Raw genomic sequence first — 19,033 nt, 5'->3', positions numbered from 1 at the left:
CAGAATATTGTCCCACCTATTTGTTCTAGACCCATTGATTTTTTGCACCTTGCTGCACAGTGGTTCAGCTAGAAGAGAAATATAAATATTTCTATAGATGGTACCCATAAAACCAATGTGGGCTGTTTGTATGGACAGTTGCCAGGAAAGTGGGAGCTGTTGATTTTGATCCTCTCAAAAGGAGGGAAAACTTCCTGCCTTAAATCTCTGTTTACTAAGGTTTGTGCAAAAGGCAGAAATTTCCTACTTTTCTAATTATATTTTGAACTGACCTTAGTGAAGTCTGACTGAGCAGGGTGTGTTTATTTTTAACACAGATCAACTCTCCACCTCAAATAAATATCCATCAGGGGTTGAATATACCATGTCTTTAAACTGTACCAGGGTTTGTGGGAGCTGTATTGAAACACCAGTTTCCTGCTCTAAAGCATGCATTTCTATGACCTCAATAAACTACTCATTGTAGTCTAAGAAAATATAGATAACTGATACTGCTGTCTGTGTGGGCCTGATGAACATGGTTAATAGTCACAGCTACAGAATAGGCTATTATTCTGGCTGTCATGTGACAGAAATAAAGCTAGAGGTGCAGCCTTTGGCAGAAGAGATGTAGCAGTCCATCAGCTTGTGCAAACACTTGACGCAGCTTTAACCATCTGCAGAACATCTTTTAGAGTATAAATAACAATAGCAATACCCTGCCAAAACCATGAAAGCATGTGTGTCTGAAAAATACTATGTTCTGTGAAAGCAGTACTATTTGTCAACTGCTGTCAAGAACAGATTGGCTTTCGGTTGCCTTAGGAGACAAGCCCTGAAAAGAAACTAGTTTATTCCTCCTACGGAAAAATCTTCATTCAACACTAACACTAACCCGGTATAAACAGAAACCTCCCCACTAAAAGGCAGATAGAATTTTAAACAATTGTAGCTGAAAGTCAAATCTATTTCTAGTATTTACTTAAGAAATGGAAAAATAATCTGCTCATTAAATGAGACAGTTTTTTCTTTTGAGGTTTTAATCTATTGATAGATACACAAGATACTTAAGTTTAAAATTACTGAGGAGTTTGGTGAGGGGAGACTTAGAGCCAAATTCAGCTATTAGTTTTGTTCTTGAGTGATATAAGAACAAAACTCTGTAATAGCTCAGGTATTTGTGCAAATTGAGACATGTATTATGAGTCCCTTGTGTTAGGCAATGTATAAAGACAGAGTCAACCATTTATTTAATCCAAGGGTTATTATAATTAAAATGTAAGAATTAAGACAGAACAACCAGACCTGGCTGGCTAATTAAAAAAAAATAGTATGAAAAATGATGCTACACCCATTGTGCAGTGCTCATAACACTAAAGAGGAATTGGGTTGAAGGGAGTGATTATTGAATGGGGATGAATGGTATGACCTCATGTAAGCCTTCTAATGCCAAGCTGTGCACTGAGTTTTGCACTTAGATGTCCTGGTATTTAAGTGTGTGTGCATGAGAACCATCACAGGAGAAGATAAATGATGAACAGAGTTTTAGCCATGGCATTCCTAACAGATAGGTGAGAGCAGGATGAGAGACTATTTGTGAAAAAAGCCTGGGTCAAAGTAGAAGCTGTGTAGAGGGATGAAAAACATTTTGTCTATGGTCTGGATGTGGTTGGTATCTGAGAGACACACTTCAAGATAATTCCAGTTCTTGCTCACCAATAGAACCAGTGTTTTTTACAGTGACAGAAAGAGGAAGCTTTCTCAAGTTAAAAATGTTGAAAGAAATATTTCAAACTATTCAAACATAGATTAGATATGAGGTACTGGAAAGTTAAGGCACGCTCTTGGCGAGGAGTCAGGTCTGGATATAACTGATGACTCATAGAAATGATTGTTGATTTTATATTTGCAGATGAGATTAGCCAGAGACACTGTAGAAGGAGAGGAAAACTGGACCATGAGTGTTCCCTGTATGGTCTCTGCAAGGAAAGATGCATGTATGAGTTGTCTGACTGAATTCAGGACTCTTTATATTTTGGAAAGCCTTTTTGCTTTTGGATTATGAGGAAAGGTATAGCACAATACATTATATGCAGTACACCAATTTTTAAACTGGAATGGTATTCCGCGTGTAGAATTTATTGTAGAACTCAGCTATATGAAGTGAGTAAAGAATAGAATATCCATTACTATTCAGAATGATGGGGTTTTTGAGTTTTTAAAATATATTCTGGGTCTTTCTAGGGAGTTATATTAAAAAGCTGTTTGCATCCACTAAAGCCTCTGCATGAAATACCAAGTAGCATTTGCAAATGAAGGTCACCATGAAAAAGTTTAGTGACTCTTCCTTACAAAAACATTGCACTTGACTGATGATACTTTCTGAAGAGAGTATTAATATATTCAAGTGAATGTTAGGAATACATATTATCTAGGAGACTGAAACTCTGCTTTTAGATAGCTCATGCGTTAGGTTGTACTGCTTTTCTTATTTCTATGAATAAAACTTTATTCTTGGATCAAGAATTTTTCTTTCAAGTTAGATCTGGGAGTTTATGATAAAATAATTACCATGAAGAGTGGAGTTTTGATTGTTGATTTTGTTAGTATTTTTCCCCTTGACATTGAAAGGCTTAAAAGAAAAAGAAATTGAAATGGTAGTGACAGCATGGGCCATGGCAGGATAGCATGCAAAGCAAAGTTTGCAAAACACAAAGTCTTCATTTCATGTGGCAGAAAGAAAAGCCAGTGTGAACCTCTTAAGCATGATTAGGACATTAATTATTTATGTTGGGACGTTTATTATTGAAAAACACACTGAATGTGAGATTGTGATTAGATTTGCATACATTGTAGCAAGCAAGAGTTAGCCAAAATCTCACTATTTTTTCTTCTTATGCTGGCTAATATCTATTACCCAGAAGGATAAAGTTGGGTCTTTACATTTCTTTTACCCGAACAAGTCTCTTAGACGAAAAGGTGTTCTGTGTATCTTATTTTTTCCACTTACCACAGAACATCTTAATCCCTTTTAGTATTCATTTCATTAATGACCTTTAAGAGCTCTGATCAGCACTGTGGAATGTTAGACAATCTCTTAGATTTCCACAAGATAGGGTTACACTGAAGATAAGAACCAAGATGAGATTCTGTAAGGAACACATTAAGAGATCATAGGACTGTTCACTTGTGTTTTCAATAAGTCATTGCTGGTAGCCTTGCTGTGGCATTTTCTAGATGTGAAATAATAGAATTGGATATTACTTAAGGTTTAGTTCTCAATCATAGTTCTGTAGGCTATGTTATAAAAGTTTGCAACAAGACAGTGACTGAGGACACTTTATTGCCTGTCAGGGTGCCATGGAATTAATAAACTGTTTTAGAAATCAGTGTTTGTGGATGTTGCAATGGGAGAGTTGAACTTTCATGAAGAACGTATGAAAAAGGAATGTATGCCTAAGTTACTTGATGGATACAGTCCATCAATCTGAAGAGGTTGCTAGCTCTTCAGAGTAGGTTTATCAGTGTATTCCTGTTTTGTCTGAATTATTTGGTTTAATTTTTATTTTGCTGTTCTGTATCTCTGAACTCATACTATTCAATCACTGTGCTTGGCAGTAATGGCTCGTGGACAGAGCAAACTTCTGGGTAATATTGTTATTTTGTATATTATTGGCATTTGTATTAATGTTTGTCTGTATTTCAACACCTTCATGAAAAAAATATACTTTGTTTATTAAATGAGAGATTTTTGACTCCTTAAGACCTTCTGCAAACACTGTAATCTTTACTTAGCAAGGACATCATCCTAAGAAAAACTAAAACTATTTTGACATGTGAGTTTGACACATTTTTCAAGAGAGAGCAATCATAGCAGAACCCAGGAGCAGTTGGGAGGAAATGTTATCCTGGAAGAGTATTCAGGGTTATATCTGCCTCATCCACAGGAAGACAAGTCTGCTTAGAGCATTCTCAAGGAAAATCTACAGTTAAGGCAAAGTCATTCTAATTTTAGATCATTACCCAGATACTTTTTCTGCAGTAGTGCTGCAGGGGTTATTCTTGTTGTCTGTGCATTGGATTTCTCCATTTGGAGAGCACTACACCGAAACTTTTATTGGATTTGGGGTTTGAGTTGGGGTTTTTTGTGTTGGTTTTTTTTGTTGCAGTTATAATTGATCCAAATAATTTTTGGATCAATTAGATTCATGTTGCAAGGTTTTTCTACAAAGAATAAAAATGGATGGCTGCCTCATTCCTGCTGACAAAATGAGGCAGTTCATCGGTGCTGCTTCGGAGCCTTTGTCTGGCCTAGATTCACATTGTTCTGTGCCTAAGGTTTTGCCTTTAGTTGAAGTGGTACTTTGCCTTTATACGGTCTCTCTAGTTAGAAATGCTTAGAGCTTGCTTAGGAATGTGACACGTGACACCAAGCAGTAATTAGGCATTGTGAATATTTACAGTATTATAAACATTCTGTGTAAAAAAGGCCAAGTAAAAAAAGCAGGAAGGAAAGATCTTTCTCCCGACATGGTATCCGGTAGGTTCAGGCAGCGTAACACTTGTTAAGGACTCTCTCATAAGACAACAATGGCATGGTTTGGAATTGGAATGTTTTTGGTCATTGTTTCTTGATAAGTGTATCGACTGAGCTGTCTGATCTCTATAAAGCTTTGTGATCACCTGATGTATTGCCTTGTCTGAGTACCCTAAATATATGGGCTTGGGAAGACACAGGCTTCCAGGTGACCTGATCATCACTGTTGATTTTCATTTTCTAGTAATAGGAAGTATATTTCTGCAATGTATTATGCTGTCTCTTTCCTGCTTAGGAAATACTCTTATGTGCTACAGGGTTACAGCCTGTTTGGAAATGAACTTCTTGCGTCACTCTTATGTTTCCTTGCATAGTACCTCTCAGTCTGAACTGAGTCAAAATCATTAGTTTGCCTTGCTTTCCACTCCTTTTAAATGGTACAGTGTCTCAGCAGTCCTGAGGTGCTTCACCCTGTGTACTGCCACTTTCCTAAAGCATACCATCCCATATTCTGTGGAAGATTTACAGGTCAGGCAGTAAGAGTATTATTGTGGTGGAACTTTTCATAACCCCAGCTCTTCAGACATCTATCAGAAAATCAGAAAGAAACAAAGGTTGAGGTTTTTTAACCGAAGATGTAGATTTTTTTAATTCTTAACTTACTCAAGAAAAATCAATAAGCATTATTATCAGCTGAGATCAGTTTAAAAGAAGCTATGGAGAAGTGGTCACAAGAAAATAAAACTCATGTAGAGCATTCTGCTGAGACAGAACTATGGCATAACAGCAAAAAGTATTAAAAAAAATAACAAGTCGTAACTCTCTTAAATATATGTAGGTAAAATCATGGAGATTCAGAGGTTAAAATTTAGAAAGTATCTGCACTGACTTAGTGGTACTATATAGCTTGTGTACTTTGGAGAGTAGTTCAGCAAGTGTTGACAATGGCACTTTAAAATTCTTCCCAAAAATGATACAAGGAATTCCTGGTATCATTAATAGGGCAGTGTTGCAGAAAAATCTTTATCTTTTTAGGTCAATTTTGAGGTATAATATATTGTATTTCCACAGATATTTCTTTGCCATGAGGGAAATAGTGCGCAAGGAAAATGTGGCAATCTTAAAAGTGGACAAGTGAGTTGGAAGCTGGTACTGTCATCTTGCAGAGGCTGTGGATGTACCCCTGGCTGTAATTAAGGAAGGTTATCACTGAATTCAGTGCATCCTCTATTACACACAGCAGACTGAATCCCTCCCAGCAGTTATTCTGGAGCAACCCCATCCTCTTGTTCCATTGGGGTAATGGAATGCAGAATTCACCCAAAGAAACACAAACAATTCAGTGTTATATTGGGTTAGTTTTAGTTAACTAATAAAAAAGACTTGAAGCTTTCGGAGTTTTGTCATATTGTTTTTGCAATAGTCTTTAATTGTCTCATCTGAATGTAGCATAAGCAGAGAGGAGCGTTTCGTATGAAACAACATTAACACATTTTTCTCTTCTTTTGTTAATCTATAAGGTACATCACCACAAAGCCACAATGTCGATTATTAACAGCCTCCTCTACACTGCAGAGTGGCTTCAGCAATTCTGCAAATCGGCTAGATTTGAAGCTGTTAATTATGCAGTATAGTGTGCTTCATAAAGACAGAAATAGCATGACTTGGCTCAGTTTTTGTGAGAATAAATTGTTAAAATTGGACCTATGTTTGGTTAGAATTCTGGCTTCACAGAGAACACGGACATTCCATACGACAGGCTTGGCAAGTGCAAATCGTGTAGTCCATTAAAAAATCAGAATATGTTCATAGTAAAGTTGCATACCTGGCAGAAAGCCAGGGACTCTGCAGAGGTCCAAGGTTCATTAACAAGGGGTGCTTTTTATCATTTTGTCAAAGAAACTGAGAAACATCTTAAATCCAAATATTGTGTAAATCATAAGGAATGGGGGGTTTCTTTCTTTCCCACGTTCACCAGCCGCACTTGTATGTGTCCAGAGCTGCCTGGCGGCATTTTGAAGTTACCGTCTGCCTGCTGTAGAAGAAAGGGCACGTTCACCAACACATCCTGTTCATCTCACATCAAGGCAAATGATAAGTGAGGGTGAGGGGACGGTCATCTTTTAGTTAGGCTCTCTGTTTAGCTTTCTATATCCACGTAAATGTTGCATAACAAATTGTGACAAGATACTTTTACCTTAGGTTTCCACCTATATATCAAGGCATTTACTGGATACTACCACTTCTGAAGCAAATCTGTATATATGTGCATCATTTTTTCTTGAAGTGTGAAAGCAGATACACAAGCCATAGAAGAAAAAAACCAACTCCATAAATTGGGTTGACTTGTAAATCTTCTAGAAATACATTCAGGAGATATTATGTCAAATATATGAATGTACCTTTATAACTGTTGCAAGATTGTAACGGTGTAATTGATACTAGTTGAAATATCCTGAAAGCAGTATTAAATGTTCAGTATGTCACAGTGATGAAAAGTAAAATGTTATTTTTGCAGTTCTTCTAAAAGTTTAAGTGAGCTATTTAAAAAAGAATAGTACGCCTGGGATTTCAACTGAGGGGTTTTTTTAAACTGACAGTGAAAGAAAATTACTATCTCAACCAGTCTTAATCCATAGAACAAAGAGGACTCCGTAGTTGAAACATACTAAAATAATAAGTGTTAAATTCCTATAACTGTTTGGTGTCATTTGAACTTTGCAGTAAATGCACAGATTTATCTGGCAGGGCTCTTTCGGGGGTGGTTGACCAGCAAGAAAGGGAATACTTGAGGGAAAATCTTAACAATATAATTCAAGCTGATGTGTCGCATTAAGTTTCTTATCAACAGGATGTATTAAAATGGAAACAATGAACCAGCAAAGCCATCTTGTGAGTGGGATTATTAAATTCACAGTTTGCTGCAGCTAATTTGTTAGTAGGCTTCAGTTGTTTGCCATGGGAGGAATAGCTCTGAACCAGGGTGGTGTCACAAATGGAGTTAGTTGAATGATCTCAGCTCAGTGCCTTTTACCTAACAGAATTATGAAGACAATGCTGATCTAATGAATAGGTTCTGCTCAGACAAATTTAGTCCGCTGCAGAAAATGGAAATTCAGTAAAGAACTCTTTGTTTTCTTTGGTTTATATGAAGAACTTGGACTCTAATTAAGTCAGTCCTCGCACTTCTATCAGAATTATGTTATGATTATTTATTTCAATTTGACAAACTTGATTTGAAGACAGGTGCAATTACAGAGCTCTTTGGGCTTGTTGCTTCTGGAAGATATTTTCCCTTAAATTATGCTTCTTTAGCAGGTGTATTTTATTCACTTTGATGAAATATGTCTTAACTAGAATAGCATGGTCCTTAGAGTTAATACGGAACTGAATTCTTTCACGTATTCTACAAAGATTATTGTGTTTTGTAGTCAGTGTTTCATAAAAAAATTCGGGAACCAGCTATAGTCAATTCTGAAGGAACCTTCCCACCATTTTTTTTTTCTTTTGATTAATGTTGTTCATATTCATACTTGTAAGAAAACTTTCAGAATAAAAGTTATTTCCATTTTTCAAGTGCAAATAGTGAACCATATACCAGTATGAGTCAAAGACAAGTAATAATATTGAGGACTTTTTAAACAAACACTTACTTTAAGCATCTGATAACAAAACTGAGTCTCAGAATGAAAAAAAAGTAATATTAAGATTTTCAAAAGCTAAGCTGTTCCCTAGTGTAAATTTCTGTTTCACCACCATGTTCTTGAAACAGAGCAAGAAACAAGAATGTTCTTCTAATGTGGTGAGGTTTTATGGATGTTCAATGACACTATGAAGTACAGGGAACTTCACCTATCGGAGTGCTAGACATTTTTCAGTGAAATTTATTTGGAAAGAATTTCTGTTGTAATGTAAGAAATAGTTTGGCTTGTGCAGCCAGGAATGTATATGTAGAACAGACCAGAATGGTAAAATATTTTTCCTGTTAAAAAACATAGTGGTTAGTATTTGCCTCGAGTATATATAATAAAATAAATATTCATTCTTTTAGGGTGAAAAAGGAGATAAAGGAGAACCAGGACCAGAAGGCCTTCCTGGAACTGAGGTAAACGGAACAATAATGAAACAGTCAAGTTACAAACTTCTGGGTGAACGGTTAAGAAATGTAATTCAGACACTATGTAAGGAGAGTGATGGATTTAGAAATTATGTATGCCTGGAGATTTAACATCCACAAGATGATAGGGGAAGAAGAGTTGCATTCATTTGACTGAGGAGGTCTTAGCACGCCGTGTAAGGAGGGCTGTGGATAAGGAGCTGGTACATTCCATGATGTTTCTGCTGATGACTCATGAGATAAACTGAAACAAGCATTGGGATTAAACATAATATGGATGAGAATCATTCCTTATTAGATAATCTGCTGGAAAAGAAGATATTTTTGGAGGCAGGGTAAAACTATGATTTGGTAGTTTTGGTTTCTGAAAAATAAAATACATAAGCTGTTAGCCATTTCTGGGTGGGTCACTCAATGTGCCATCTGTTTCTTGTGATAGAATCAAAATTTAACTTTTTATTTTCACTGCCAGATTTCACTACCTACTTAGTTAATTGGACTGGCCCACATTTAAGGTAGCATAAATCTGTATCTAAAAATACTGGATAATACTAATGATTGAGTTCACTTTCAAGTTTGAACCTGAGCCTGCACTATAGGCATGACCATAACATAAACTTTACTTTTGCCTATTTTTAAATTTTCATTTATTTCTGTATATATGAAACCAAGATGAGAGGGCAAAAAAGCAGATTTCTTTATTCGATGAAATACTAAAATAGACAACCAGCGTGATTTCAAAAAGCAAGTTTTAAAAACCCATAATAATAAAGTCAAGCAAGCTGTTTGCTTTATACCTTCTTCCCGTCCTCCTCTCTCTTGACCTCGATGGGGGTTACCCTGGCTTTAGGTTTTAATGCTGGCTACTCCTGGCTCTCCAGTTGCATAGCATTGCCATTGAACGCAGACAGCATCTCACAGATGGGAAATGACTGACATTAAGACTAGAATCCAGATATAGGATTTGGAAAAAAAATTTAGCAATGCTTTATTAACACCTTTTCCAAAAGAATAAAAGTATCAGCATTTAACACAAAAATACTATGGCGGTCTAGCTGGATCTACTGAAAATGCAGTTAAAACAGACTACATAATTATGACACTTTTTACATCACCTGGCTTTCTATGCAACCATAAAAAACAGTACCCATAAAAATATTTTGCCTGTTTTAGGTAATTATAATTTAATGCTGGGTAAATCAGGCTATTTTTAAGTAATAGTGGATGTCCATCATGTGACAACATACACTATGTACTAAGCTGAAACTACATTTAGGTATTCAAAGAGGTATTCTCTAGTAGCCTGCCTGTCTGTAAAGGTGAACTGTATACTTCTGTCATGCATGCATATATGCTGACAGCATGGAAAAAATACATCTGTGTTTCTTTCCATAGCTCTGGTGACATTTCTGTGTTGGTCTTACATGATCTCCTTTACTACATGAGATCTTGTTCCATCAACCTTTTAGGAAGAGTAAGGTATACCAAGTATCTGATTAACTCTAGGACATATTTAACATAGTGGCACTATGAAAGTGAAAAATACTGAACATTCATATTTTTAAATATTTACTGAACTGTTGCAATGTGTCAGTAAATGGTAGATTATTATTACTATGGGAACTGTCATTAAAACATTAAAACAGAATTAAAACTGCACATGGCAGTATAACGCTGTATTGTTTGAATGCACATATAATTCCTTTTTAACAACACTTATATAAAATGCTTTGTATTCAGTTTTCACTGTGCATGGAGATGCCAGTCTTTAAATTTACAGCACTGTGTATCATTGACTCTTGGTTGCTATCAGTGTCTCTCTAACTTGTTTTGCAAACAGAAATGTAACATCTGATATTTCTGAAATAATCAAGTTAATCTACTTACATTGGTATAATCTGCAGTTCTGTGGAAAGAAAGCCTGAAAACACTTAAATCTAGTGACATTGCCTGCTGGCAGCTGTTGTCTCTGCCTGGGGGAGTGAGGGTTTCCATCCTCACAAGAACTTGAAGATGATGACTGAACATTTTATCTTGAACAAATGGTAGAAACATATTTGAATGTATTTTAATCAAAATCAGAAAAGTAGGTGTCACAGAAAACTTTTGCTTGCTGTTGCTACTTGTGTTTTCTTAGCTGTACAGAAAGTTCTTGCTAGAAAGAAGTAGCATGACAGAGGGGAAGCCAGACCTGATTTGGAGACTAGGCTGTAATGATGATGTACCTAGAAAGTTTTAACTCCCCTTTCTCTCACTGGTTGTGCTAACTGGCTCAGTTAATCTCATTGAGAACCAGGTTTCAAGGCGGGAACTGTGAATATATTTAACCGTTCTGCACATCTCCCAGTTTATGTCTCCAGTAATCTGAGCCAAGATCTACAATGCCATGTCCCAGCCAGGGACATTATTCAAAATCCATCTGACAACATGAATACTTACTATAAATACTCCTAACGTGATTGCCATTGTTTTTAGTTTCTTAAGGAGTAGTTATAAATAACTTAATATGTTACTAATATAGTCTTCCTGTAGTACATATCCACGTCCATAAGCAGGTATTTGCTTTTATAGGATGAACAGCTAGTTTGCTTGAGTAGTATCTCTTTCATCCCTTGAGATTCTTTTAGCTACTTGACATTAAACTAAGGTGCCACACTGCTGCCACTAAAATCCTGCAATTTTTTTAATATGTTGTTTCCCTTCACCATTCTTTTGGATATTTTGTTTTACATTTGGGTGTGAGACCTGTCTGTCTGCTTTTGTAACCGAGGAGTTACGAATTGTCTGGTCTAGTTGACAAGGTGGTTATCAGTGAAAGGTTAGACTCGATGATCTTGGAAACCTTTTCCAACCTTAATGATTCTGTGATTCTGTAATAGTGCTGTCATTTTTATCATTGTAACAAATGCAGCTTCATAGACACACTATCTGAAAAAAACTCTGATAAAAGCACTCATAGCCTGTGTGGAGTAAGGACAAATTTACAATATAAATATCCACAGAGCTATCTGTGGAATAAGTTCTCTGTTGTATCCATATGTCTGCCTGTTGAACTGAAATGAAAAGAAAATCTTTATCACTGAAACTTTTAGACTCTTTTTGAGTCATGTTTTTTTTGTGATCACTGGTGCAGGTAGGAATGAATGCCATGGGATACTGTCAATTACTATTTTGCCAACATAAATTAAATCCTTCAGCAAAAAGTAAGTCAAAACAGCAATTTTTATCATATCTGTCATCATGTGTCATGCATAGCTAGTAGAGGAATAGTGTCTTTCTTGTAAGGGGTAAAAAAAAAAGTAAAACAAACCAAAATTAAAATCTAGTATGTACATTAAACCAAGTGTTTAACTAGTTATTTTTATTTCTCTTGCTGGGGAAGGTAATACCATAAGTGGCTTTTCTAAAACTTTCCTACATAAAATGTTATTCTCTACATGCCTGATGTCAAAGGATGGACCTCTAAAGTTCAGTAAGCAATAAAAGAATCTCTGGTTTTCAATGGAAAGATGGAAAACATTAGACCTTTTTTATTTTTATGTTTGTGAGAAAAGGTAAACAGAAGTATGAACGTTTTAAAGGGATGCAGTGTCTTGATATAATAGTAATAGTTGTTTACCTTCACACTCTCAGAGCCTGTCTGTCTAATCTTGAACTCTCTTAGTATTAGCATTGCAAGGAAATATGTGGATAGGAAGGGAAGAATCCTATTTCTTGAAAAAATGAAGTTGGTGATGATATTTGTTTATATTGAGAGTCCGGGAATTCTATTAGGAACAAAAGTATTAGGAGATAGTAGATATTATTTAGGGTCCAGTAAATTCTAGTAGTGTACCTATTTAAAGTTTTGGAATTCCATTAATGAGAAAAGAGCAGTGGCAGTACTTAAAAGTACATGAGACATCAACCGAAAAAAGTATATTGTTTGGAGATATGAAAGCACTGTACTAAATTAGAAGAGTTATCCCAACATGTACAGGTTGGCATTGGACAGCTGACTTTGAAGCTGTTGTTAATTTAGATTTAAAGGTTGCTCTGTGAAGAAAATGTACTACTGTTCTTAGTGCTTAGAGTATTTCCAAGTTATGTTACTCAGTAGAGATAACTGATCTGACCTATAATAATGTGGTTGCACATTGTTGATTAGAGCGTTGAGCTGTGTACTGTTTTTTCTGTACATTAGATAATATGTATTGTTCTAGGAGATTTCAACCTGATGTGACATTGAACCAGATTACTCTAATGAACACCAAGGAATTGCAAATAACGAATTATGTCTTCCCCAAAAGGCATCTTTTAGAGTTGAAAACCTGTTCTCCTAAAAATATTATTGCAATTTTACTGCATTTTCTGATGCCACATGCGTGCAGCATAGTTTATGCTGTACAAATAGGTGCAATTCCAGTAGACAACATTTGGCTCCTGCTAGGAACTGCTGGAGTCTTCTGGTTGGGCTACAGCTGATCTTTGCATTTTTTTGTTGAGAAATGTACCTGGTGTCAGCTGGTGGTACATTTTACCTGTTTTATCTGTTTTTCTTTTATTCCACCAGAAGAAATACCATTGTCATCCCCTCTGCCTCTAATTTAATCTTTCCCCCAGTGACCCCCAATTCACACCCTTACTGGTATTTGTGATACAGTTGTTCCAGTAATTTCCCTGTTGATTGAAAATTGTATTACAGTTATCAGTCTTATTTTATATATGTATATAGAACACTTCTCATTTCTGCTATTTCCAGTGTTGTTATCTTGTTAGCTTTCAATTGGCCTTATACATACATATTCTAATGCTTACTTTACATTTTGGCTTCCAAAAAATGGAGGAACCATAATGTAAGTTTATTGCGACCTGTAAAAAGACCAAGCTGTAGTCCTTTTAGAGGAGAAAATGCATCAGCTGATGACTGTTCATGAACTCACAAATGTATATTATTATATTGGTCCCAAAAAGCTAGAATTAGACTGGGATAGAATTCAATACTCAATTAATTTACTGTTATGAGAGTACTTTCTGTTATGAGAGCTGCTGGAATTTTTAACCTGTTCTTGAATTTCTGGCAAATCTGGTCACAGGCTCCTTAGATCAATAGAAATTTGTTTCTTTTCAAAGCTGACCTTGTTCTCCTAAAACATTGCAGAAAATAAGCTTTTCTAACTTAAGGCTTGGTCTAAAATCATCCAAATTATATCTGTTTAGATAACCACATTCATCTTACTGAAGCATCCTGTTCTGGTCTCTGCCAGAGACAGGATACCCTACTGTACTGTGCTAAAAGTGGATACAGATTTGACTTGGCATGGGAATTCTTAATTCTTATGTCATTTCAGGGACTGTGAGCAGCAGCTAAACCTCTCAACAGCTTCAAAAGGGTGACTGTGGGGATGAATAGGCATGGTGCAGTCCCAGATGTGTTTTTTGCAAACATTGACTGTGTCTGGAACTTATTAAGATTATAATATTTTTAAATGCATTTATAATGTGTAGGAGAACCAGAAATACTTAAAATGGGTCTGTAACATTGGGTCCTTAAAAATCCTTCAAACACTGTGAGGTTTCTTGTAAAACAAGTAGTTTCCCCTTGTTCTTTTTATTTGAGGTCAATTGCTGTGGTTGTCATCTCTGCAGTAGCTGTCAGACTGCACACCTCGCTGAGGTGCTCTAGCAGGAGCATTACTAAAAGCTTTAAACACAGCAATTAGGAAAAAATAAGGTTCGTAGTTTGACAGTGTGTGGCTTGGGCTCAGTATCTTTTATCTGCAGTTGCCTTTTCTATTCAGTAGAGACACACAGATATATGTCACCATCTGTGAGTTGCAGAATTTTTTTTGCCTTATCTTTTGTCTTCTGTAAACATACAGCCTAAGAGCTCATTCCTAAACTCATAACTATTGTTCCACTGCTGATTTGTTAGTATTGATTTTGAGCCAAATCCATACAGTTTGCATACCTGAAAAATCCCTAAAATGGTATTAAGAATATGGATTATTCGTGTTTTATGCAGTCTTTCAGAATGAGGTGGAAAGTAAAATGTAGCAAATGGAGACAATATTAAAGCTATGTCATAAATATGCAGATTGTAAAAAGAAAGCAATTTTTTGGCTTGGTTTTTGAATCCATCTGCCTATTACAATTTTTAAGTTCAAACAGCAAAACTACTTCTGATTTAACTATTACATATTTGGCAAGCTTAATAAAGAACAAATCAAAGCTAAATCAGGGGTATTTACAACAACCACAAATTTAATCCAAAGTGGGTACTTAAATGCTCATATAGTTCTAAATGATGTTCCTTCCAGATGGTGAATTAATGTAATTTTAGCAGGAAGTGAAGTTGCACAAATACGCAGTATTTAGAACACTCACTGATTTCATGTTTCTGTACCCACCAAGGCACAGATGTTAGTTACCATTTTCATGCCAGTTGTCTCTATCTTCCTAATAATTGCAAACTGAGGAAGAGAGTTTGCAAGGACAAAAAGGGAGCTGGAAGAACTTTAGTTTGTAAACCCTAATTCAGATGTAAATGAATCTTTTCTATCCTTGACCTATTGAACCTTCAGAATAATAATGATGGTGGCCTACTTGTGGAGTGTCTCATTATGATTGGGTCTTGTATTGACTACATTGTCGCCAATTCATTTCTAAGTAAAATTTTTGAACTTGTAGAGGTGTCTCTGACTTTCAATATACACAGTCTCTCATGCCACTAAAGCAGTGGTCAGAGGGAAGGTACAAGACAAATCTCTCAGCTTAAATGAAAATGAATTCTTGGTAGGTTGTTCCAGCATGAGAATAAAGTTCATTCATTGCTGTAGAATGGCTTGAATTTGCTGGGCATATTTTGAAACTTGTCATTTTTCCATTTGTTTTGCAGCAAGGAGAAGACAACAAAGATTGTGAGCTGGGTACTAAAGATATTTTACAGGGGGTTTTGGGTGCTTCTGGTGAGAACTTCTTAGTGGAAGAGTTGTGTAATTGTAGAGGGTAGATTCAGACTAGGTGTAAGTAGGAAATACTTTACAATGAAAGTGGTGAAAACATGGAAACAGGAAAAGGTTTCTCAGAGAGGCTGTAGATGTCCCATCCCTGGAAACATTCAAGATTGGGTTGGATAGGGCTCTGAGCAACCTGATCCCATTGACAATGTCCTTGCTTGCTGCAGGGGAGGTTGAACCAGATGATCTTTAGAAGTGCATTCCAACCCAAACCACTCTGATCCTGTGAGCATGAAATAAATGGCTGTGTATGTAATGTGTAAGTCTAGGCAGTACTCTTTGCTTCCCCAGTTGAAGGCAGAAGTAAGAAGGAGGCATGAAGGAATCAATTACTTCTCTAACTGCCTTTTTGAGCACTGGTGAAAATGAGTGTTGGAAGATGTGCAGCAGCTCTGAGCTGTACCTTCCTGGAGCTCACCAGTTCAGCACTGCTACTTGAAATATAAAATCTGAAGTTCTCTGTCCACCTCTGCCTCTTTCCCAATTTTAGCAGCTTTCAAGTGAATGTACTAGCACTCCCTGTAGTATTCCATTTTATCTTTGTTGGCCATGCAAGACACAAACCTACTGGGACTGCAAGGAACTTTGCATTTCTACTCACTAATTACCATAATGGGGCACAATAAAGTAGATTGGCTTCGAATGTTTAATTATGGGTTGAAGACACATGCAGTCTTTGATGGATGTTTGTCTGTTCACAAAATAATGAAAATAAGGAATTTTGAGAAAGTACTAATAATATGATAGAATTTTAAGGCCTATTTGTTTACTATATACTAATTCACAGTGCTACAGGATTTTGTCCAACATTTTTCACAGATGACAACAAATATGCATTTTTCTTCTTGCCCAGGGACTAAAAGGTGATCCTGGTAGTCCTGGTGTGGCTGGTCCAAAAGGAGAAAAGGTACCTTTTAAATCTATGGAGTTGTATGTATATGTGAGTGTGCATGATATTCTTACGTTTTGAACACGTTGCCATAACTATGCGTGGCAAACACCCACTGCTGCCATTTGTGCAACTTAAGGGTTGAAGGATAGGAGCACAGGCTAACTGTAAATGCAAAAGACAAGCACCCTTTATCACAACGAATTTTAAAAGGGGTTCTGAGCAGGAGCCTAAATTTGGTGTTCTGAATTGCTCTCTGCGTGCACTAATTTGCTCCCATGAGCTAAACCTGAAGGTCTCAGGTCTCAGATGGGATTTGTACCTCAGTGACCTAATTCTGTGAATATTTACACAGTCAGATGTCTTTACATATGCGAGCTGTCACACTGACCTCAGCGGCCACCTTGTGCATGTAAGCTGCAGCTTGTAACTTGACATATGGAAATGTGTTTTGAAGGACTGCTTTTTTTAAACTGTGATTCATTTGTGCAGAGGCCTGGGATTTTTTTTCCTTTTAACCTGTGGTGAACTGTGTATATCTATGCCATTACTGGAGAAGAATATCACTTTACTCACATATTTTCATAATCAGCTTGTTTGATGATTGTACTGAAATTACTTCTGCAGTGCTGCATATTCTCTAAAAGGTCTAGAGGTTAAATATATATAACTAAAGAGATTGTTGGTTTACTTCCTCTCCTGTTTTAACTAGGGAGATGCAGGACCTCCAGGACTGGCTGCCTTGAGTGTGAGTACATGTAAAGCAAAATCAGCCAAAAGAAAATCCCTAAGAAATGCTGCATGTTTCTCACTTTTTTGCAATGTAAATACTTCCACTAATAAACCTAAAAGTCAAGTCCCTTTCTTCTGAGTACCTCCACATTTTCTATATGACTTATGAAGGGAATTCTGTAAATATAAAAAAAATAAGCAGGTTTAAAACATCTTGTGTCCTACCAAATGCTAGCAAGGATATTATCTTGTTTATTCCATGTATAAATAGTATAAGTTTGTTAAAGTGAAAGAATTCCCTTGTTATTTTTAGGGAAAAGTAATTTTCAGTTAAAGCTTGCAAAAACAATCAGTGCTTTTAGGGTATTGTATCAGACTGTGTCACTAATTTGGTCATTAATTCATGTATTTGCTTTCAAGTGATTTATTGAAAAAAAGAAAAGAAGTTATGAGGTCAGACATGATGATTAGGTGTTTTTTAAGCATCAAGGAAAGACATCTTAAGTGTGGATTTAACAGTTTTTTTCTGAGGTTCTGGTACACCAGAAAATAGGACTGACTCATGTATTGTATTCTAGTGAGATACTGCTGGTGATGGTAGAAAATGTTCTTAATTTCCTTGCAATGAACCAGGCCCCAAGCATGTACAAAGCCTGAAGAAAAGTGTTCCCAAAACTCTCCAGGCCATGCCTTGTTTGCTTCATAAAAGTAATAAATCCTGTCTGAATTCTAGTGATATTGCTTATGAGCTGAGATGAAAAGCAGTTCCATTCAGAACAGTCTATTTGGGTAAAAACAATTCAAAGTGGTGCAAAAGAGGGTGGCAAAAATGAAAAAAAAAAAGAGACATAAGCTTCTAAATTCCCAGGTTGTAGTTTCACAACATAAATAGCTCTTCTCCCAGACTCAGTGTTATGAACTGTATCTATACTATTCATATTACCAATGTAATCCTAAATAAATTTCAAAAGAACTGTCATTCATAGTGTAAATGATTATACATTGTCTTTTCCCTCTCTTAATTTCCAACACTGTAGCACCAAGGATCTCCATTAGATCTTACAAACATGAAGGGTGTAACAGAAATCCATATGATAAAGATAAATTCTACTCTTAAGGTTTCAAAATTAAGTTGCCATGTTTTAGAGTACTTGTTTTTTGGATTATGAAATCTAATATCCTGTATCTCGACTTCCTGGGAAGAAGTTAGTATTGTGTCCCAAAGTCAGTGACTCTTTGCTGTAGTTCATGTCTTGCTAGAGGTAAACAGGTCCATTCATGCCCTTAAGTTCTTGAATATACAAACTGTGTGTTGGAAGAGTTAATATATTATTAAAATACTATTAATAACCTGCAATTTTACTGTAGTAGATGCATTGGAGTATGTCTTGCTTTAGACATTCTTACAGGCCTTGAAAGGATCACAAAAATAGGAATTGGATATGTCTGAAGACAAGACAGGAAAAAATCTGAGGATATCTATTTTGTGTGAGCTCGAAGACCATAGAACAAGTTTTTTGAGCATTTTTTAATAAATTATAGGAAAATTAGTACATCTGTTCTGACAGAAGTACCTGAGTAAGTTAAGTCTCTTTTTTTAATGTGTTCATTGTCTTAAGTTGCTGTTGTAGACACTTAGCTTTCCTAAGAATCATACTCAGGCGTCAGTAGTATGATATCAAGAATCATAGAAAATGCTGAGTTGAAAGGGACCCACAAGGATCATCAAGTCCAGCTCCCTGCCCTGCACAAGACCATCCCCAAGAGTCACACCATGTGCC

At 36.2% G+C, this 19,033-nt stretch overlaps 1 protein-coding gene across 7 annotated transcripts in view; it reads left to right on the top strand.

Annotated features, from left to right (window-relative positions):
• Positions 1 to 19,033, top strand: part of COL19A1 (collagen type XIX alpha 1 chain) — a 187,483-nt gene that overhangs the window by 79,614 nt on the left and 88,836 nt on the right. For all 7 annotated transcript variants that reach the window (XM_019288280.3, XM_019288287.3, XM_010405625.4 and 4 more), the window contains 3 exons: positions 8,568 to 8,621; positions 16,485 to 16,538; positions 17,233 to 17,268. In XM_019288280.3, coding sequence (XP_019143825.1) covers positions 8,568 to 8,621; positions 16,485 to 16,538; positions 17,233 to 17,268 — 144 coding nt within the window. The remainder of the gene's footprint in view (positions 1 to 8,567; positions 8,622 to 16,484; positions 16,539 to 17,232; positions 17,269 to 19,033) is intronic.

This window comes from Corvus cornix, chromosome 3 (assembly GCF_000738735.6).
Source record: "Corvus cornix cornix isolate S_Up_H32 chromosome 3, ASM73873v5, whole genome shotgun sequence".
NCBI classification, from domain to species: domain Eukaryota; kingdom Metazoa; phylum Chordata; class Aves; order Passeriformes; family Corvidae; genus Corvus; species Corvus cornix.
This window is presented reverse-complemented; position numbering and strand designations above follow the sequence as displayed.